This window comes from Parasteatoda tepidariorum, chromosome 3 (genome assembly GCF_043381705.1).
Source record: "Parasteatoda tepidariorum isolate YZ-2023 chromosome 3, CAS_Ptep_4.0, whole genome shotgun sequence".
In the NCBI taxonomy this organism is placed as follows: domain Eukaryota; kingdom Metazoa; phylum Arthropoda; class Arachnida; order Araneae; family Theridiidae; genus Parasteatoda; species Parasteatoda tepidariorum.
The window spans coordinates 83,841,123-83,857,841 of NC_092206.1; the positions used below are offsets into that span (position 1 = coordinate 83,841,123).

The 16,719-nt window shown below is 31.7% G+C and overlaps 1 protein-coding gene across 5 annotated transcripts in view; it reads left to right on the top strand.

Moving 5' to 3' along the window:
- Positions 1-16,719, top strand: part of LOC107439357 (adenosine kinase) — a 45,087-nt gene that overhangs the window by 4,188 nt on the left and 24,180 nt on the right. For 3 of the 5 annotated variants that reach the window (XM_071178909.1, XM_071178912.1, XM_071178910.1), the window contains exons 2-5: positions 847-913; positions 1,946-2,192; positions 7,262-7,569; positions 9,386-9,536. In XM_071178909.1, coding sequence (XP_071035010.1) covers positions 908-913; positions 1,946-2,192; positions 7,262-7,569; positions 9,386-9,536 — 712 coding nt within the window. In that variant the 5' untranslated portion in view covers positions 847-907. Of the gene's footprint in view, positions 1-846; positions 914-1,945; positions 2,193-7,261; positions 7,570-9,385; positions 9,537-13,200; positions 13,714-16,719 lie in introns of those variants that run through there. The other 2 variants (XM_071178913.1, XM_071178914.1) reach the window with 1 other exon arrangement.

Sequence of the window (16,719 nt, forward strand, 5' to 3'; positions counted from 1 at the left end):
ATTACAAATAGTTATTAGATTCTAAGTTATTCAAAATTAATCAATTCTAAGTAATTGAGCATAGTTATTGGCTAAGTAAATATGCAAAGTGATTTCATTCTGTTCAACTGTTCACAAAGATTGGATCCTCAGAAACTGTGCATAGTAATTGGATTCAAGTTAGAGTAATTGGATTCCTATTCAGAATTATTCAATTCTAATTAATTGAACATAGCTAAGTAAATTTGCATTGTGATTTAATTCTAAGTAACTGTTCGGAATTAGGTTCTCAGAAACTGTGTATAATGGTTGAATTCTAAGAAACTGTGTATAATTATAAGCTAACTCTGCATGGTAGTTGTATCTTAAGGAACTGTTCAAATTGATTGGGTCCCAAATAACTTCGCTTAATAGTAATAGAATGCATAAGTATAATAGAATATATTATGATAATGCATAATGATAATGATAATGCATATTAAACTTTAAGTCTTTTTTCCAATGCCCACTCGAATATTGACTTACGTCATTCGGGTATCAGAAGGACAGATTTGTTGGCCATTCTCTCAGAGGCACCATATTAGGTAGGCCAACGCTGCTCCCAAAGTAAGAATGACAAATAGTTCAGAGAAGTGAATGAAAGAACATACATGCCTTATCCGGGATTCGAATGCGTGACTTTTCTGAATGGCAACACTTCATAACAATTGAACCCAAATAAAAGTTCTCCTAAATATGCTCAAGAACTATATTGTATCATCAATAGTTGGATCATGGAATTCAAATAATTTGTCTGATTTTCTTATAGTTTTTCGTTAAATTTGTAATGAATATTTGTATTAATCTATTTATCATTCTATTTTATAGCAAACTGAAATAAATATTTAAACTCAGCAAACTTGGAAATCTAGGGGAAAAAAGCACAAAGATGACAGTAAGTACTCAACGATATTATTAATGAGGCTTGTGCACTTTAAAAACTGTGAACTATCTGAATTAGATGGTGAAAACCTCCAAAAATGTACATTATTTCAAGTTAATTTACAAATCGAGAGTCCATACTCACTTTAAAGAGTGTAGTTAAACCTCACTTCCAATAAACGAGAATGCTTACACCAAGATGAGATGCTTTTACCCCATTCATGAATTATTTTTGCCACTTTTGGCATATATTTGAAAACCGTCAGATGACAACAGCAGATTGTTCACAATTCGAGCAAGAAGTATGTTTTCACCTCGCACGATGCTAAACATTCCGCTGAAACGGAAGTAAACTGTTATAAAAAGCATGCATGTTTTTGTTGTGCAATAAAGATAATTATATTCTCATAAAAAATTTGCATAAATCTGTTAATTATCTGTAAAATGTATTAAATAACTCTATAATATTTCATTTCTATCCACTTTGTTATGCCTAGTACGAATTCCTATTAATATTCTCTCAGTACTTGTGAATATTTGATAAACGAACATACAGACAAACTTTTTATTTCTTAAAACAAATATTGTATATATGCATCATAAATTAATGATTCTTGCTGGCATATTTTAACTTTTAAATATGTCTACCAATTTCTTTGCAGATCGAATTTAATTTTTTATAAGTTATGAATTTTTAACATTTCACAATAACACATACCAAACTCTAGATATTAAAAACTAAATTCAATGTATTGTTGTTTTTTTTAAATTAGTAAATTTTAGACCACAATTATTATGACTCTTTCTAATTAAATCAAAATTTCAGTTCAAATTTTTTTGTCAAGCAAAGGATTCACATTATTTACAATAATTTAATTTAATTTAATTTAACAAAAAAGCTAGCAAATTTTCTGCCACCTTAACAAGGTAATGAGTTTAGCCATTTTGTTCATGATGATCCACAGTATCTACTACTGTATATCAGTGTTGTTATACTTTTTAATTTCAATCAAAAATCAACTATTATTCATTTTTTGTTTTTCAGGATGAGATAAGATTGGTATTTGTGGGTGCACCATTGTTAGACATCTGTGCTAAATGTGATAAAAACACTCTAAAAAAGTTTGGGTTGAAACGTGATGATGGAATCAAAGCTAGTAAAGAACACGAAGAACTTATTCAACAGCTCTTTAATGATTCTAACTCTGAGTTGTCAGCTGGAGGCTCTGCACAAAATTCAGCTCGCATTGCGAAGTGGATTTTGGGAAGTAAATCAAGAGTTTCTTTCATTGGTAAGTTCTTTAGTAAAGAAAAAATGCTTGTAAAGTATTAAAGTAGCGCATAAAGTAGTAAAGAAAGTAAAGTAGTTACATAATAATACTTAAATAATAAATCAAGTTAATGCACTTATTGAACATAGCACATGCTTCTCCTCAGACAGAGGAAAACAATATGGTCAAAACTACCAATACATGGTAAAATTTACTATGTTTCTGGCTCTATTTTAACATCAAAAAGCTCAGTAATTCTTACCGAAGCGCTTTGTTATTGATTTTGGTAAAATTTACAATGAAGTAGGATTTTATAATGCGTGATAAAATTTAGTAAATGTAACAATTTTATCATGATACTTTAGAGCAAGACATAAAAACCATACCATTTATTCGGTAAAATTTACTTTTCAGTTTTGTATTTTTTACGAAATGTGTGGTAATAAGAGTATAATTTTGAAAACCTGAATTTCCGGTAAACCATATGAACGGAAAAATGTCCAAATTAATGGTTTAAATACCGTATGTTTTGGTTTCGTTTTACCCGATATTTCATTACCATACAGTCCGAGTATTTAACCAGAATATATTTACTTCGTCTATTCATGGTAATTTAATATTATTTGCTAATTTTTGTTTACTTTAACTTATAAGAACTGTAATTTTGAAAGTAGAATTTTCATAAACCGTCTCCATATGAACGGGAAAATTACCAAATGACTAATTTCAATACCGTTCATTTGTTTTATTTTTTATTGCCAGAATTATGTTTTTTATTTTTTTTACTGGAAATGTCATTACTATACAGTTGGGTAATTTTACTAGAATCTTTGTTTCCTTGCAATTATTTTATAAAACCTAAAACAATCTTTAATCATACAGATATTTGAACGAGGTTCATCTTCAAGTATTTCCACATGCCAATAGGTGGATTTACAGCAATTGATATACAGAATGGTTTTAGTTTTTAAGTTACGTTGTTTAGACTAACATGGTTATCATTGTCGTTAATAGAAGTCAGAAAGTTTATATATACCTAGTATAAGCTATGACGAAAAATTTGGAAAACAATTTATATAAATTTCGATCACCTGGTAAAACAAAGCTTACATCAAGAACAATAAACACAAACTGGACACTCAAAATTTTATTTAAATATACTATACGATCAAAGAACAATCCGCTTTCTTCAAACACATTGTTCAAAACGTGTTATTTCCAGTTCAACCACAGCCCGATGAAATTTTCATTATTTACGTCATATATTATGATTGTTTTCAATTGGTTACCTGCAAGAGACGTCAAAGTGGGTATCAATCCTGATAGGTTGTTGAAACTTGGCATTTGTTTATTTTAGCAACTGCTCTTTCCATTCCATTTCGAGCAAGCCTAACCCGTCAAACATAAATTCGGAATCCGATCTCGTAATCGATTACCACGTTGTTCAATAATCTCGTAACTACTGAATTCTTGAAATTGAAGGAAATTAAAATAAAAAAACGAGCTTTTAGTTATCCTTAATTAAAGAAAAAATCCTGCAAGAAAACAAGCTTGTACAAACTTTTTTTAAAGAAAACATCAGGTTCTGAGGCTATAAATAAAGTGGTTGTGAATCAGCGGTCTTCTTCATCCCTTTCTGACAATATCCCATTGAGTCTTAAGTGAAAACCACTTTCAAAATCCTTTTTTTCAGTTCATCTTTCACATCTAAGTTATCTAAATCGATAAATTTTCTGTTCTTTCGTTTGCAATGATATAGAGCAGAATGATTTTATGGCAGTGCTATTGGCTTTTTGTACTGTTCCAATTTGCATTAAAATTTAATCTTAAACATTAAAATCAACATTTATTTGCCGAAGTGTGAATTATTCTTTATTACAGATCCATCCTTCAGAAAATACATTTCTCTGGTCTTTCCGGGCATGATCTACATATATCACCACATATGCATGACCACCTTTAATACATATTTTACGGCTCCATGTAAAAAGAAAAATTTTAGTCAGAGAAAAAAACGATCCTAAACTCTGATCAATCATAGTTAATATTTTAATTTACTTTATAACCATCGTTGAACAGCCGACCCAATTTTTGAGTTTGCGACTACCGATGTAACCTTGTAATTTTAAATCCAATCCAGAAGACAAGGGAACTTCTGGATCAAGTATTGGAAGAAATTTGCCTTAATGGAGAATTTTTAATTTTAATAAGCCCACATTTGCGTTACATGGAAAGGAAAACCACGAAAACCTGATCATGTGGGCGATGCGAGCCGGGTATGGATTTTGTATCGACTAGTCATTGCTGGGATTCGAACCCGGGTCACTTCATTGAGAGGCGAGCGCTCTATGCCCTAAGCCACTACGACTCCATGTTTAACGCTTTATTTTATTTTACATCAATCGTTGAACAGCCAAGTTAATTTGTGAGTTTACGACTGGCAATGATCAACTCCGTAGCTTTTTTTGAGCCTGATCCAGAAGGCAGAGGAACTCCTAGATCAAGTATTGGGTAAAATTTACGTTCGCGGAGGACTATCTGATGCACGCAATCGCGTTTTATGGAGAGGAAAACCCCGAAAATTTCCAATGGTTAGTCTAACGACAAGGGGACTCTGACCCATGATCCATCTTCTACTGAGGATATTTTATGTCAGCACTGCGGTCAGTGCACGCCAGGTGCAGAATTCTTGTCGACCAGCCATCGCTGGGATTCGAATTGCCCGGGTCACCGCAATGGGTGGCCAACGCTCTATCCCCTGACCCACCAAGACTCATGCTTAACATATGAAGAAGAAAAAAGCAAGGGAGTGATGGAAATCATTCAAATATCTATTTTATTCAATGCAACTGAAATGATTCTTTCTTTCAATAGGAACCGCCTTTAAGCTTCTTCCTTGTATAAACTTGTTTTAAGTTATTTGGCCTCATTAGCTACAATAGTGATTCATCAGAGTTTAAAGACTTTTTTGTTTCAATTTGTAGATGATTATCAAGGTCTGAAATTTAAAAAAAAAGACTAACTAAAGTATCTAAAATATCCACACAAAAAAAGCCGATTTTTTTTTCCTTTAAAAATATTAGTTGCTTAGAATTATTAAAAATCCACGATGGTGCAGTGATAATTACACTGAGCAGCCATTGCAAAGAACCGAGTTTATATCTCCGACAGTAGATTGAAATATACCATGCTTCAGTGTAGGTTTCAAGCCACAATGCTTAATACCAACTTATCCTGGCAAAGGGCGGCCGGCATGCATGACTAACCTCATTGTAATTATCATGACTCACCCTGAAGTAATAGAGCCTCAACTTCCGTGACGAACAACTAGCTTTTATGAGAGTGCTTAAATTTAATTTTATTAGATTTATTATGGTCTGATTGCATTAAAAGAAATGGTAATAATTTGTATCTAAATTAAGTAAATAGAAATTTTTCTTTTTCAAATACACTGGAGTAAGAAATTAAGAGAATTTGCAGACTTGGTCGACTATCTCTAGAACTACTGCATCGATTTTAATGAAGTTTGATATGTACATACATTGATATAATGCAAAACAAATAACCATTCAACAATTGTAATACACACGCATGATCATGCGCAACACTCTTTGGAGTCGGAAGGTATGAAATTGCCACAGGACAATTCAGGCCAATTGCCACAGGAAATGATAAACTGCTTTATTTCAAGTATGAAACCACGCTGCATGGCCTGTATATCTGCAAGAGGGGACCATACCCCCTATTAGCCCATTTTGTTTGTTTATTCTGCAACCGCTGTTTCATACCTTCCGACTCCAACGTGTGTTACGCACTGACATGCGTGTGTATTACAATTGCTGAATGATTATTTGTTTCGTATTGTATCAATATATATNGACTAACCTCATTGTAATTATCATGACTCACCTTGAAGTAATAGAGCCTCAACTTCCGTGACGAACAACTAGCTTTTATGAGAGTGCTTTAATTTAATTTTATTAGATTTATTATGGTCTGATTGCATTAAAAGAAATGGTAATAATTTGTTTCTAAATTAAGTAAATAGAAATTTTTCTTTTTGAAATACACTGGAGTAAGAAATTAACAGAATTTGCAGACTTGGTCGATTATCTCTAGAACTACTGGACCGATTTTAATGAAGTTTGATATGTACATACATTGGTATAATGCAAAACAAATAACCATTCAACAATTGTAATACACACGCATGATCATGCGCAAGACTCTTTGGAGTCGGAAGGTATGAAATTTCCACAGGACAATTCAGGCCAATTGCCACAGGAAATGATAAACTGCTTTATTTCAAGCATGAAACCACGCTGCATGGCCTGTATATCTGCAAGAGGGGACCATACCCCCTATTAACCCATTTTTTTTTCGTTTATTCTACAACCGCTGTTTCATACCTTCCGGCTCCAACGTGTGTTACGCACTGACATGCGTGTGTATTACAATTGTTGAATGATTATTTGTTTCGTATTGTATCAATATATGCAGACATATCAAATTTCATTAAAATCGGTCCAGTAGCTCTAGATATAATCGACCAAGTCTGAAAAATTATGTTAATTTCTTACACCAGCGCATGTTCCGCGATGTAGTTAACATCTTTTAATCTGTGCTTTGTAGGAAGTAGATTTAAACTCGAATCCTCTATGGCAACAATTGAATCTTATTTTATAAAGGTCCCGCAGTGGACTGATGTTTAAGACACTGTTCCCAGCAGATCACCGAAGTCAGGCATCACTGGCTGCAGTCAGTGTGCGGGTGGGTGACCACTTGTATCAGTCTGCGTAGAGACCAAGGGTGTGAGGTATTGGTACTCGTTAAACTGTTCTACAGTAAAGTGCTCGACTTCGCGTGCAGGGCGTCGGGCTACCGAAGCGGGGCTGCTATCCCCTCTGCAGAGAATCAAAATTGTGATGGCATGTCCTCGGATCATCCTCAGGGATGCTTCTCAGACCACAGCCTATTGTGCAGCTCTAGTGCGAAGTAAATGAACTACAACAACTATTTTAAAAGGCATTTGTATAGGCTTTAGTATATCTTCTTTACAATAAGTCAATATTTTTAAAAAATATTTATAGGTTGCACTGGAAATGACTCTTTCGAAAGATGGTTGAAGGAAAAGCTTATATTAGATGGTGTTGCACCACTATATGTGCAAAGTCCTGATTTAAAAACAGGTATTTGTGCTTGTCTGATTATTGACGAATCTGAAAGATCCATGATTTGTCAACATGAAGCTTCAGCAACTCTCCGAGCAGAACATCTAGAAATCGAAGACATCAAACATGACCTCGCTAAAGCTGATATCATATTTGTAGAGGGATATTTCATAGCCCACTCACCAGATGTCGTGCTAGCCCTAGCTAAGATGAAAACGTCGAAACAGGTAGACGAATGTAGAGATTTTAAAATAATTTAGAAATTTGTATTTTACTGCTAAAGTATATACAAACCATATTATTTTCCTATACTAGATTAAAAGTGTATAAAAACTAATTTTTTTCAAGCTGATATCATATTTGTAGAGGGATATTTCGTAGCCCACTCACCAGATGTCGTGTAAGCTTTAGTTGAGACGAAAACATCAAAACAGGTAGATGAATGTACAGATTTTAAAATAATTAAGATTTTTGTATTCCTATGCTAAAGTATATGCAAACCATATGATTTTCCTATACTACATTTTCTATTAAAAGTACATCAAGCAGATATATTTGTAGATGAATATTGCTTGGTCCCCTCACTAGATGTCGTGTCTTTAGCTAAGTTGAAAGCGTCAGAACAGATAGATGAGTGTAGAGATTTTAAAATAGTTAAAAATATTATCTCTCAAAATGTATCCAAACCATATTATTTTCCTATACTATATTTTCTATTAAAAGTACATCAAAATTAATTTTTTACTAGCTGATATATTTGTAGATAAATATTTCTTGGTCGCCTCACTAGATGTCGTGTCTTTAGCTAAGTTGAAAACGTCAGAACAGATCTTCGACAATCAGAACAGACTGTAAGGATTTTAAAATAATTAAATATGTTATCTCTTAAAATGTATTCAAACCATATGATTTTCCTATGCTATATTTTCTATTAAATCTTTACATCAAAATTAAATTTTTACAACCTGTTATATTTGTAGATGAATATTTCTTGGTCCCCTCACTAGATGTCGCGTCTTTAGCTAAGTTGAAAACGTCAGAACAGATCTTCGACAGTCAGAACAAACTGTAGAGTTTTTAAAATAATTAAAAATGTTATCTCTTAAAATGTTTTCAAACCATATGATTTTCCTGTGCTATATTTTCTATTAAAAGTGCGTCAAAATTAAATTTTTGCAAGCTGATATATTTGTAGATGAATATTTCTTGGTCCCCTCACTAGATGTCGCGTCTTTAGCTAAGTTGAAAACTTTAGAACAGATAGATGACTGCAGAGATTTTAAAATAATTAAAAATGTTATATCTTAAAATATATCCAAACCATATGATTTTCCTATACTAGATTTTCTATTAAAAGTGAATTAAAATTAATTTTTAAAAAAAAAAACTTTAATTTTTTTAATTTAAAAACTTTTTGAAGGATGATTTATAATTAAAAAAGCTTTTATGTATTATGTTTTGTTCACTAATAACAGAAGTATTTTAAAAACATTACTCCAAACGGTTTCTGCAATTCTGCTTTCTGCAGTTCCGGTTTCTGCAATTGGATATCTACTACATTCGTCATCGCAAGTAAATCATGGCATTGGTCACTCTCTTAAATCTTTGAGATAGAATCCTAAAACGTGAAGGTCCGATTATTAGATCAAAATTTAGTCAGATTTGTCCGTTTTTTATTTTGCACACTGTGCATCATAAAATCATTCATGTTGCTCATATGCTTTAATTGAAAATAATTGTATTTTAAAAATTCTTAAATTACTTCAAAGTTAAAAAATTTTAAAGTTTTGAAAAAAAATTTTAAAAAATTATAGTGTCTTTCAAAACTTAAAAATAATGCAAATTATTTTTTTTTAATTGAATTTAACGAATTAAAATTTTAAAAAGATCTTTGAAATAATTTTCTTTTACATTTTGTTCACGCATAGGAATTGATATTTTATGCGTTTTATTAGTTTGCAATCTAATAATAATTCGCCCAGGAGTTAATAATATTTTACAATTACACAAAAAACTTTAAATTTTGATTTCTTTTATCTTTAGGTGTTTTCATTGAGTCTTTCGGCTGAATATATTTGCAAGGATTATTCAGATATTCTTTTGAAGGTTCTACCGCGGGTCGACATTCTGTTTGGAAATGAGGTCGAATTGAAAGCCTTGGCGACAGCCTTGGGTGCGCCTCTCTCAATTACAGGTCAGTGATCATTCCTTCAAAACTCCGTGTAAGTCACGTACTTTAAGATTCCATGCAGGGCAATCTTCTGTGTTTCCCCAACTATTGCTCAAACCTGTTAAGATTTTTTAAATTGAACTTATTGGAAATACATTTTATTTCCATAATTGTAACATCTTCCATATTTCAATGCGGTTTGAAACATGAAGTTCAAGGGTAAGGTGAAATTAGGCTATTTTGAGAATCTGGTGTGGAATACTTTTGAAAAGCATTTAACTAAAGAACTGAATGGATATAGGTTTTAAGAGACATTTTAGTGAATTTGAGTTCATTGGCTTTAAAATTTATTCAATAACGATTCAATTAAAAAAAAGGAAATTTTTACTAGAAAACTGGGTGGATGAAGGTTTTAAGAGACACTTTAGTGAGTTCTTTAGCTTTAAAGTTTATTCAATGACAATAGAAATTAAAAAAAGAAAATTTAACTAAACAACTGAGTGGATGAAGGTTTTAAGAGACACTTTAACGAATTTGAGTTCATTTTCTTTTAAAGTTTATTTAATGACAATAGAAATTAAAAAATATTTTAGAAAAAGAAAATTTAACTAAAAACTGAGAGGATGAAGGTTTTAAGAGACACTTTAGTGAATTTGACTTCATTGGCTTTGAAGTTGACAATCGAAGAATACATACAATACAATGACAATAGAAATTAAGGATATTTAAAAAAGAAAAATCTAATTAAAAACTGAATAGATAAATGTTTTAAGAGACATGTTAGTAAGTTTCGGCTCATTGGCTTTGAGGTTTATTCAATGACAATTTAGATTGTTTTGAAAAGGAAAACTTGTCAAAAGAAGTGAATAGATGAATGTTTTAAGTGATATTTTAATGAAATTGAGTTATTAGCTTCAAAATTTATACGTTGATAAAAGAAAATAGAAACCATCCCTTGTCTTTATTACTTGTCAGCAGCCTTCCAAATGCCAAAATCTATGAATCACTGGCACTTATTTAAACAACTGATGGCGTCATAGAGTTCGAAATAATATATTTTTTTTAAAGTTCACATAACAGAGAGCCAGTTATAAAATGGATAAATCGCACGAAACTAAAGCGAAAATATACACTTGTTAATCGAAAAACTTCATTAGTTTCAAAAACTAAAACAATGTACAACATAAGGAAATATAAGGCATGCTTGGAACAGTACAGTGCGCAAAAAAAAATAAACAGAACACCTTAAATAACTTTTGATCTATTGATTTGATCTTCACGTACTAGGACTCAATCTAACTGGTTCGAAGGGATGATCTTAATAATGATAAATTGTTAGTGCAGACGATATTTTAAATAACAAAATCAGACACAAAAATTTTTTTCTCTGAATAAAATTACCCTTTTTTTTCACGGATTCAGACTTCTGACCCCCAAAGTATAGGGGATAGCCTCAATATGGGAAATATGGTTCCACTAGTTTGATCAGGAAAGCAGCCCAAGAAGCAGTCCAATAATTCATTTAACCATAAATAATTCATACAAAAAAAAATTTGTGAGCATATATTTTCTTTTATAATTTTATTTAATAAAAGTCAAAAAAATTCTGAATTGTAAGGTGTACAATTTTTTTCATCATTTTAAAGAACGTATATTTACATGGCAAAATGCAAAATTTGAGCAAATTCTGACGAATAGTTCCTGGGAAATCAAATTTTAGAAATAGACCTCTTTAAAAAGTCGATATCTTCGAAACTATTCGATCGAATTTGGTCGAATGTTGCATTTTGCCATCAAAAATATCCTTCTTTAAAATGAAGCAAAAAATCGTAAGCCTAACAATTCAAAAATTTTTAGACAGTTATAAAATAAAACAATAAAAAATTATAAATATATACTAAACGTTATATATTTTGCATGGAATTATCTTTGGATAAACGAATTTTATTATTACGTGCAAAAACTTTTCAATTCGTTTAAAATGTTCTCGACATATACTGAAAAACGCAAAAGTAAAATTACTATTGAGGGCTCCAAACTTTGGACCGCTTTTCGCTGACCAAATTATTCGGGCCATATTTCCCAGATCAAGGCCCTTACCCCCGTATTCTGGGGGTCAGAAATCTGAATCCGTCGAAGAAAAGATATATTTATTCAGAGAAAATTCGTTTTATGTCTGATTTCGTAAATTAAACTATCGTCTGCACAAATTAGTTAGCATATTTGAGGTCACCTTCACCTCTCGAACCTTTAATATTGAATCCTAGAACGTGAAGATCCGATCATTAGACCAAAAGTTATTAAGGTGGTCCGTTTTTTTATTTTGCGCATTGTTCGCCAAGTTAAAAGTATGGTAAAAACTGTCAGAAAATTTACCGTTATCGTAATTTACCGTAATTTATCTGAAAAATTTTCAATGTTTCTGGCTCTACGAAAACACCAAAAAACTCGGTAATTTTTACCGAAGCGTTTGGTAAAGATTTTTTTTTAAATCAACAATAAAATATAGTTCCTTAATATGTGATAAAGTTTGGTAAATGTGGAAAAATTAGGCAATTTTATTATGACACCTTAAAGCATGACTTTATTCAATAAAATCTACTTTTCAGGTTTGTATTTTTTTAGTGAATATGTTATACTAAACAGTATGATTTTAAAAGCTGGAATTTCCGACAAGCCTTTTCCGTATGAACGGAAAAATATAAAAAAATGTATGGTTTAAATACGTACACTTTAATTTTATTAAACATATTTGTTTTTAACATAAATGTTAAAACCATGCAGTGTGGTCATTTTACGAGAATCGTTTTCTCTGTGGAGCATGCCTTGATTTGCCTCTTTGAACACCTTCGATCCTCTCGGCTACTGCAGTCTTTCTTGTTTTATTTTACAACTTGATTATATTTAATGGATAGCATTTTGATTTTCTTTTTTTTTCTTCTTTTTGCAAATCTTTTTTTCCTTTTTCATAAATTGGTTAGTCTTGATAATAGGCATCTGTTTAGAGAGCACAAATCACGTCAATTCCTTCCACCGTAATTTTTTACGCTTAAAACTTTGACGCTAGAGTAATTCAAGCGAAAACCAGTTAGTTTCTGGAACTTTATTCTTAATTTCTTCCAGTTATCACGTAAATTTTATAAATGCTTTCGCTAAGTTTTTTTCAATCGTGTTTTCGTGTTCTGTTATACCTGCATGCTTGTACGGGTTGGGAAACAACTGTTCTACCACGTTTTGTTGCTTTATTGCCTGTTATTACCGATTACACAATGGATTCTCATTTGCTGCTGTAATTTCTGAAAGGATTTCAGTAAAAGAACAAAATTAGGTCTATTGCGTTACACAATTTATTTCAAAATTTTAATTTTAGAATTTTTGAAAAAATGTAAACATCTAAATCCGGTAGTCGTAAAAAAAGTTACGGACATTCACCAAAGCGACTGTGTGATTGTTGACATTCACCGGTGAAAGTCGACATTCTCTTGATTTCGATCATTCACTGTAACATATCTAATAAATGAAATAAATGTTTATTTACAGCACCGTTTGATCACCTTACCTACAGTACACAATATCGCTTACATTTAGGCACAGTATAATCGGTTCTGATTCTTATGACTCTAAAAGTTCTTCATTGAAACTCATCGTTAAAAAAAACTTGTTTATAATTTTATTTAATTCATTACAGTCGAAGAAGCTCTCCGTAAAACAAGGGGACAAACTAATAACTCTCCTAAAACCACCATCATCACGCGTGGTTCCGAACCAGTTATAGTGGACAATGGATCTGCTCATTTTCGGACTTTCTCAGTAGATAACAGTATTACGATGGTGGACGGTGTGGGCTGCGGTGATGCTGTGGCCGGTGCCTGTCTTGCTGTCTACGGCCTCACCAAGAACTTGGACCTCTCTGTTGAAACAGGCATCAAAGCTGCGTCTGAGATAGCACAAGTGAAAGGATGCACACTTCCCTCTTTTAAGATATTCGATCCAGAATTGCGTAAACATAATAGTTGATGTAATTTAATCTATGTAAATACTGTGTATAGTTTTTGTCTAAGAAAAATGGTTTAGTGTGAATAACTTTTTAAAACACAAAATACATTATGAGAAAATTTCAAATATTCCTTTTAAATATTTATTTTTTGTTAGTTAATGATTTATATATTAGTATAATATAATAAATATTTAAAAATTAAAACAACTTGTAGGATAAGTTTTACGTTTTGAAATTGAGGTAATGGATTACATTAACATGTCTCATTAAAGAAGAACATGTAAGCAATTATTACTTGTTTAAAAATTCCTTTGCTTCAAAATATTATAAATTGGAAATAACAGTCGGCATGTTTCAAGAGCTCTGAATAAAATTAGGTGCCCATTTTCAAGACTTTTTTAATTAACATGTCGATTGTTATTTCCGATTTGTAATTTTTTGAAGCAAATGAAGTTTTTCACCAAGTAACATCTTACTGCTTCAGTTTCTGGTGATTATTTAGTTAATGTAAGCAATTAGTAAAAAGCATAGACATACTAATGACATTGTATGCAATGAAAAGAAAACCCGTTTCTATAAGCAAATTACATATTAAGCTTCTGTTTGATTGATATTAATATATAAGTCAAAGTATTTCATCTTTGCAGTGAGAAAAAAAATTTTTCATTTTCTAGAAATACCCCATGTAGTATTAATAACTGTAACTCATATTATAAAGCTTTATTAGTTCAGCAAATTGTCTTCCTTTGAATTTAATGGTAACCACGTTCTTGTCTCTTTTGTTACAAAATCGAAAAAGATGATTCTCATTCCAAACGCTGTTGTTCATTTGAGTTCGCTGGCTGTTTTCTTGGGTTTAATCTAAATTAAAAATAATAACAAATGTGGTATTTGCAAATCTTATGATTTTTCTTGATAGAATCTCTGCAATGTCATTGTCTGCAATTTCTCTGCAATTTCATTTTTGAAATGCATAAATCTTTTAATAATAAAGTTTAAGACTGAGCAACGGGCCCATGCCTGAATGTCAAAGTAAGCCAACTTGTCTTGATTCAGTTCTATGCGATCCATTTTTCATTACAATGCAGACCTTTTATTTCTCCTACCCTTGATTTCCTAACTCTCTTCAATTAAATTCCTTCTAAATTTAATGTTTGGCAACAAAGCGAGTCATTAAATATTTTCTATTACTATGACAACAAAAATCGTGTGGGATCGTGAAAGCATACAAGGTGTGTAAATTACGTAATGAGTCTAATTGGGTATAATATAGCCTACGTCACAGGTCGTGTTGTTCCTACTAAATTTAGCCCATGAACGGTATTTTCTGCGAGCCTAACTTCATGCCACAAATAAACAAACGAAGTGTTCGATCGTTTAAATAGCTGCTCGCCAGATTTTATTGTATTATAAAGAAAAGTTATTAAAACTAAATACAACTAAATAAACAACAACAATTAAAACAAATAACAACTACTAATAACAATAACTAAATAAACAACAACTAAATTCAATTCATTTAGCATTGCGTCATATTTTGTTCCTACTAAATCGAAGTAGTTGTGTTTTTTTCATATTATACCCAATTGTTCAAATATTTTTTTTAGTTGAATAGAATTAGAATTCAATATTGTCTCTCTAGAAATAATACCCTTGCAAAGCCATACAACGTCGGTGCTGGTACTTGAATACTGGAATGCCTTTTATCTGGTCAGTTTCTACCTTTTATGAATGTTCCCAGTGTCCAAAAATGGCGTCCATCGAGTTAAATTTTAGATTTCGGGGAGAGTAATTGGTAGAGGATTCAAGTTTGGTTATTAAGGAGGTTGAGAAAACACAGGAATTTGCTTATGTGCCTGAAACACATTTATTTATATTGCTCTTAGATAGTAAACTTTACCGTTCTATTACAGGCATAATCCTTTTTTTGCATTTTAAATTCTACCCGTAATTTAAAATTCGATGAATAGTGGTGTGATACACATTAAACTGTTCTCTAATCATTCTGACCGTCAATTAACGATCTTGAAATTCAATTATCTGGATTTTGTCAGCTTTTCTATGGGTTCTTAAAGTTGAAGGTCTTTCGTTGTATGATTCATCTTCTATTGATTCTCTTTCTAATAAGAATGCCTTAAACCACCAAAAAAAATCTAAGCTCTATAGGTATTCTGGAGTTTCGAAAAAGTTTCCATTGCGCTGCCTGAAGCAAAATCTTTTCCATATTAATGTCCTCATTTTTGGAATAACTTGCAACAACAGATTTCGCAAAAAAGATGACATCAGAACACCACACTAATCAATCGATTTCTTTGTTCTACTGAATGTGTTAGAGTTGTTTATCGACCATCCCTTCAATTTTGATTGGTTATGGGCCATGGATCTGCATATCGAACGTAACATCGTCAGCAGTCTCATTACTTAATTTACACACCTCGTACGAGGGTCATTTTTTTCAGTCTTTGATGAACCATAGGAAAATACAAGAATAAATAATAAAAACAGATTGGACGCTCAAGTGCACTTTTATTCCATAATATTGACAATAAATCATTGTTTGAAAAGGTTAAATATTTGTTCAGTTTTATACACAGAATGTAAATATAACATTATTATATCAAAAAATAAATAAATAAGCAAGAGTAAATAAGCATTTGACAGACAATAAATTGTGGAGCGTTTACTTTTCCATAGCATTGACTAAACATTTCCTGTACAGTTAATAGAGGTTGTTACTAAAACTTAGATAAAAAGAAACTGTAGAAAATGCGTTGCTGTAGCGTCATAGTGAAACGTGCGTTCGTGCATCGTTTTATATATCGCTTCGGAGTAATCAACACATCATCTTTTCACTCACCTCCACCTAATTTTGATATCTGACGCATGCGCAAAAAGTACTTGAATATAAAAAATATTTTAAAAAACAGCTTTATTTGTATACTTTGTGCTGTGCGGCAACAAACGAGTGCGTCCACAGGAAGCACTGATGAAAGCTCTAGAGCGTATCACGCATGCTCAAACGCAGCGTTCATAGTTGACTAAAGTAAAATGTTCAATTCTGAGCTTGCGCAGAAGTTGAAAAAGCTTAGACGCTATTGTTAACCCCAACTGCGAACGAAAACTGCAAATAATAATCTCTTTAAGTCGAAATCTTTGGGTCAATATAAGCAGTAATCTAATTCGAAACTTAACATACAGTAAGAAAATGTG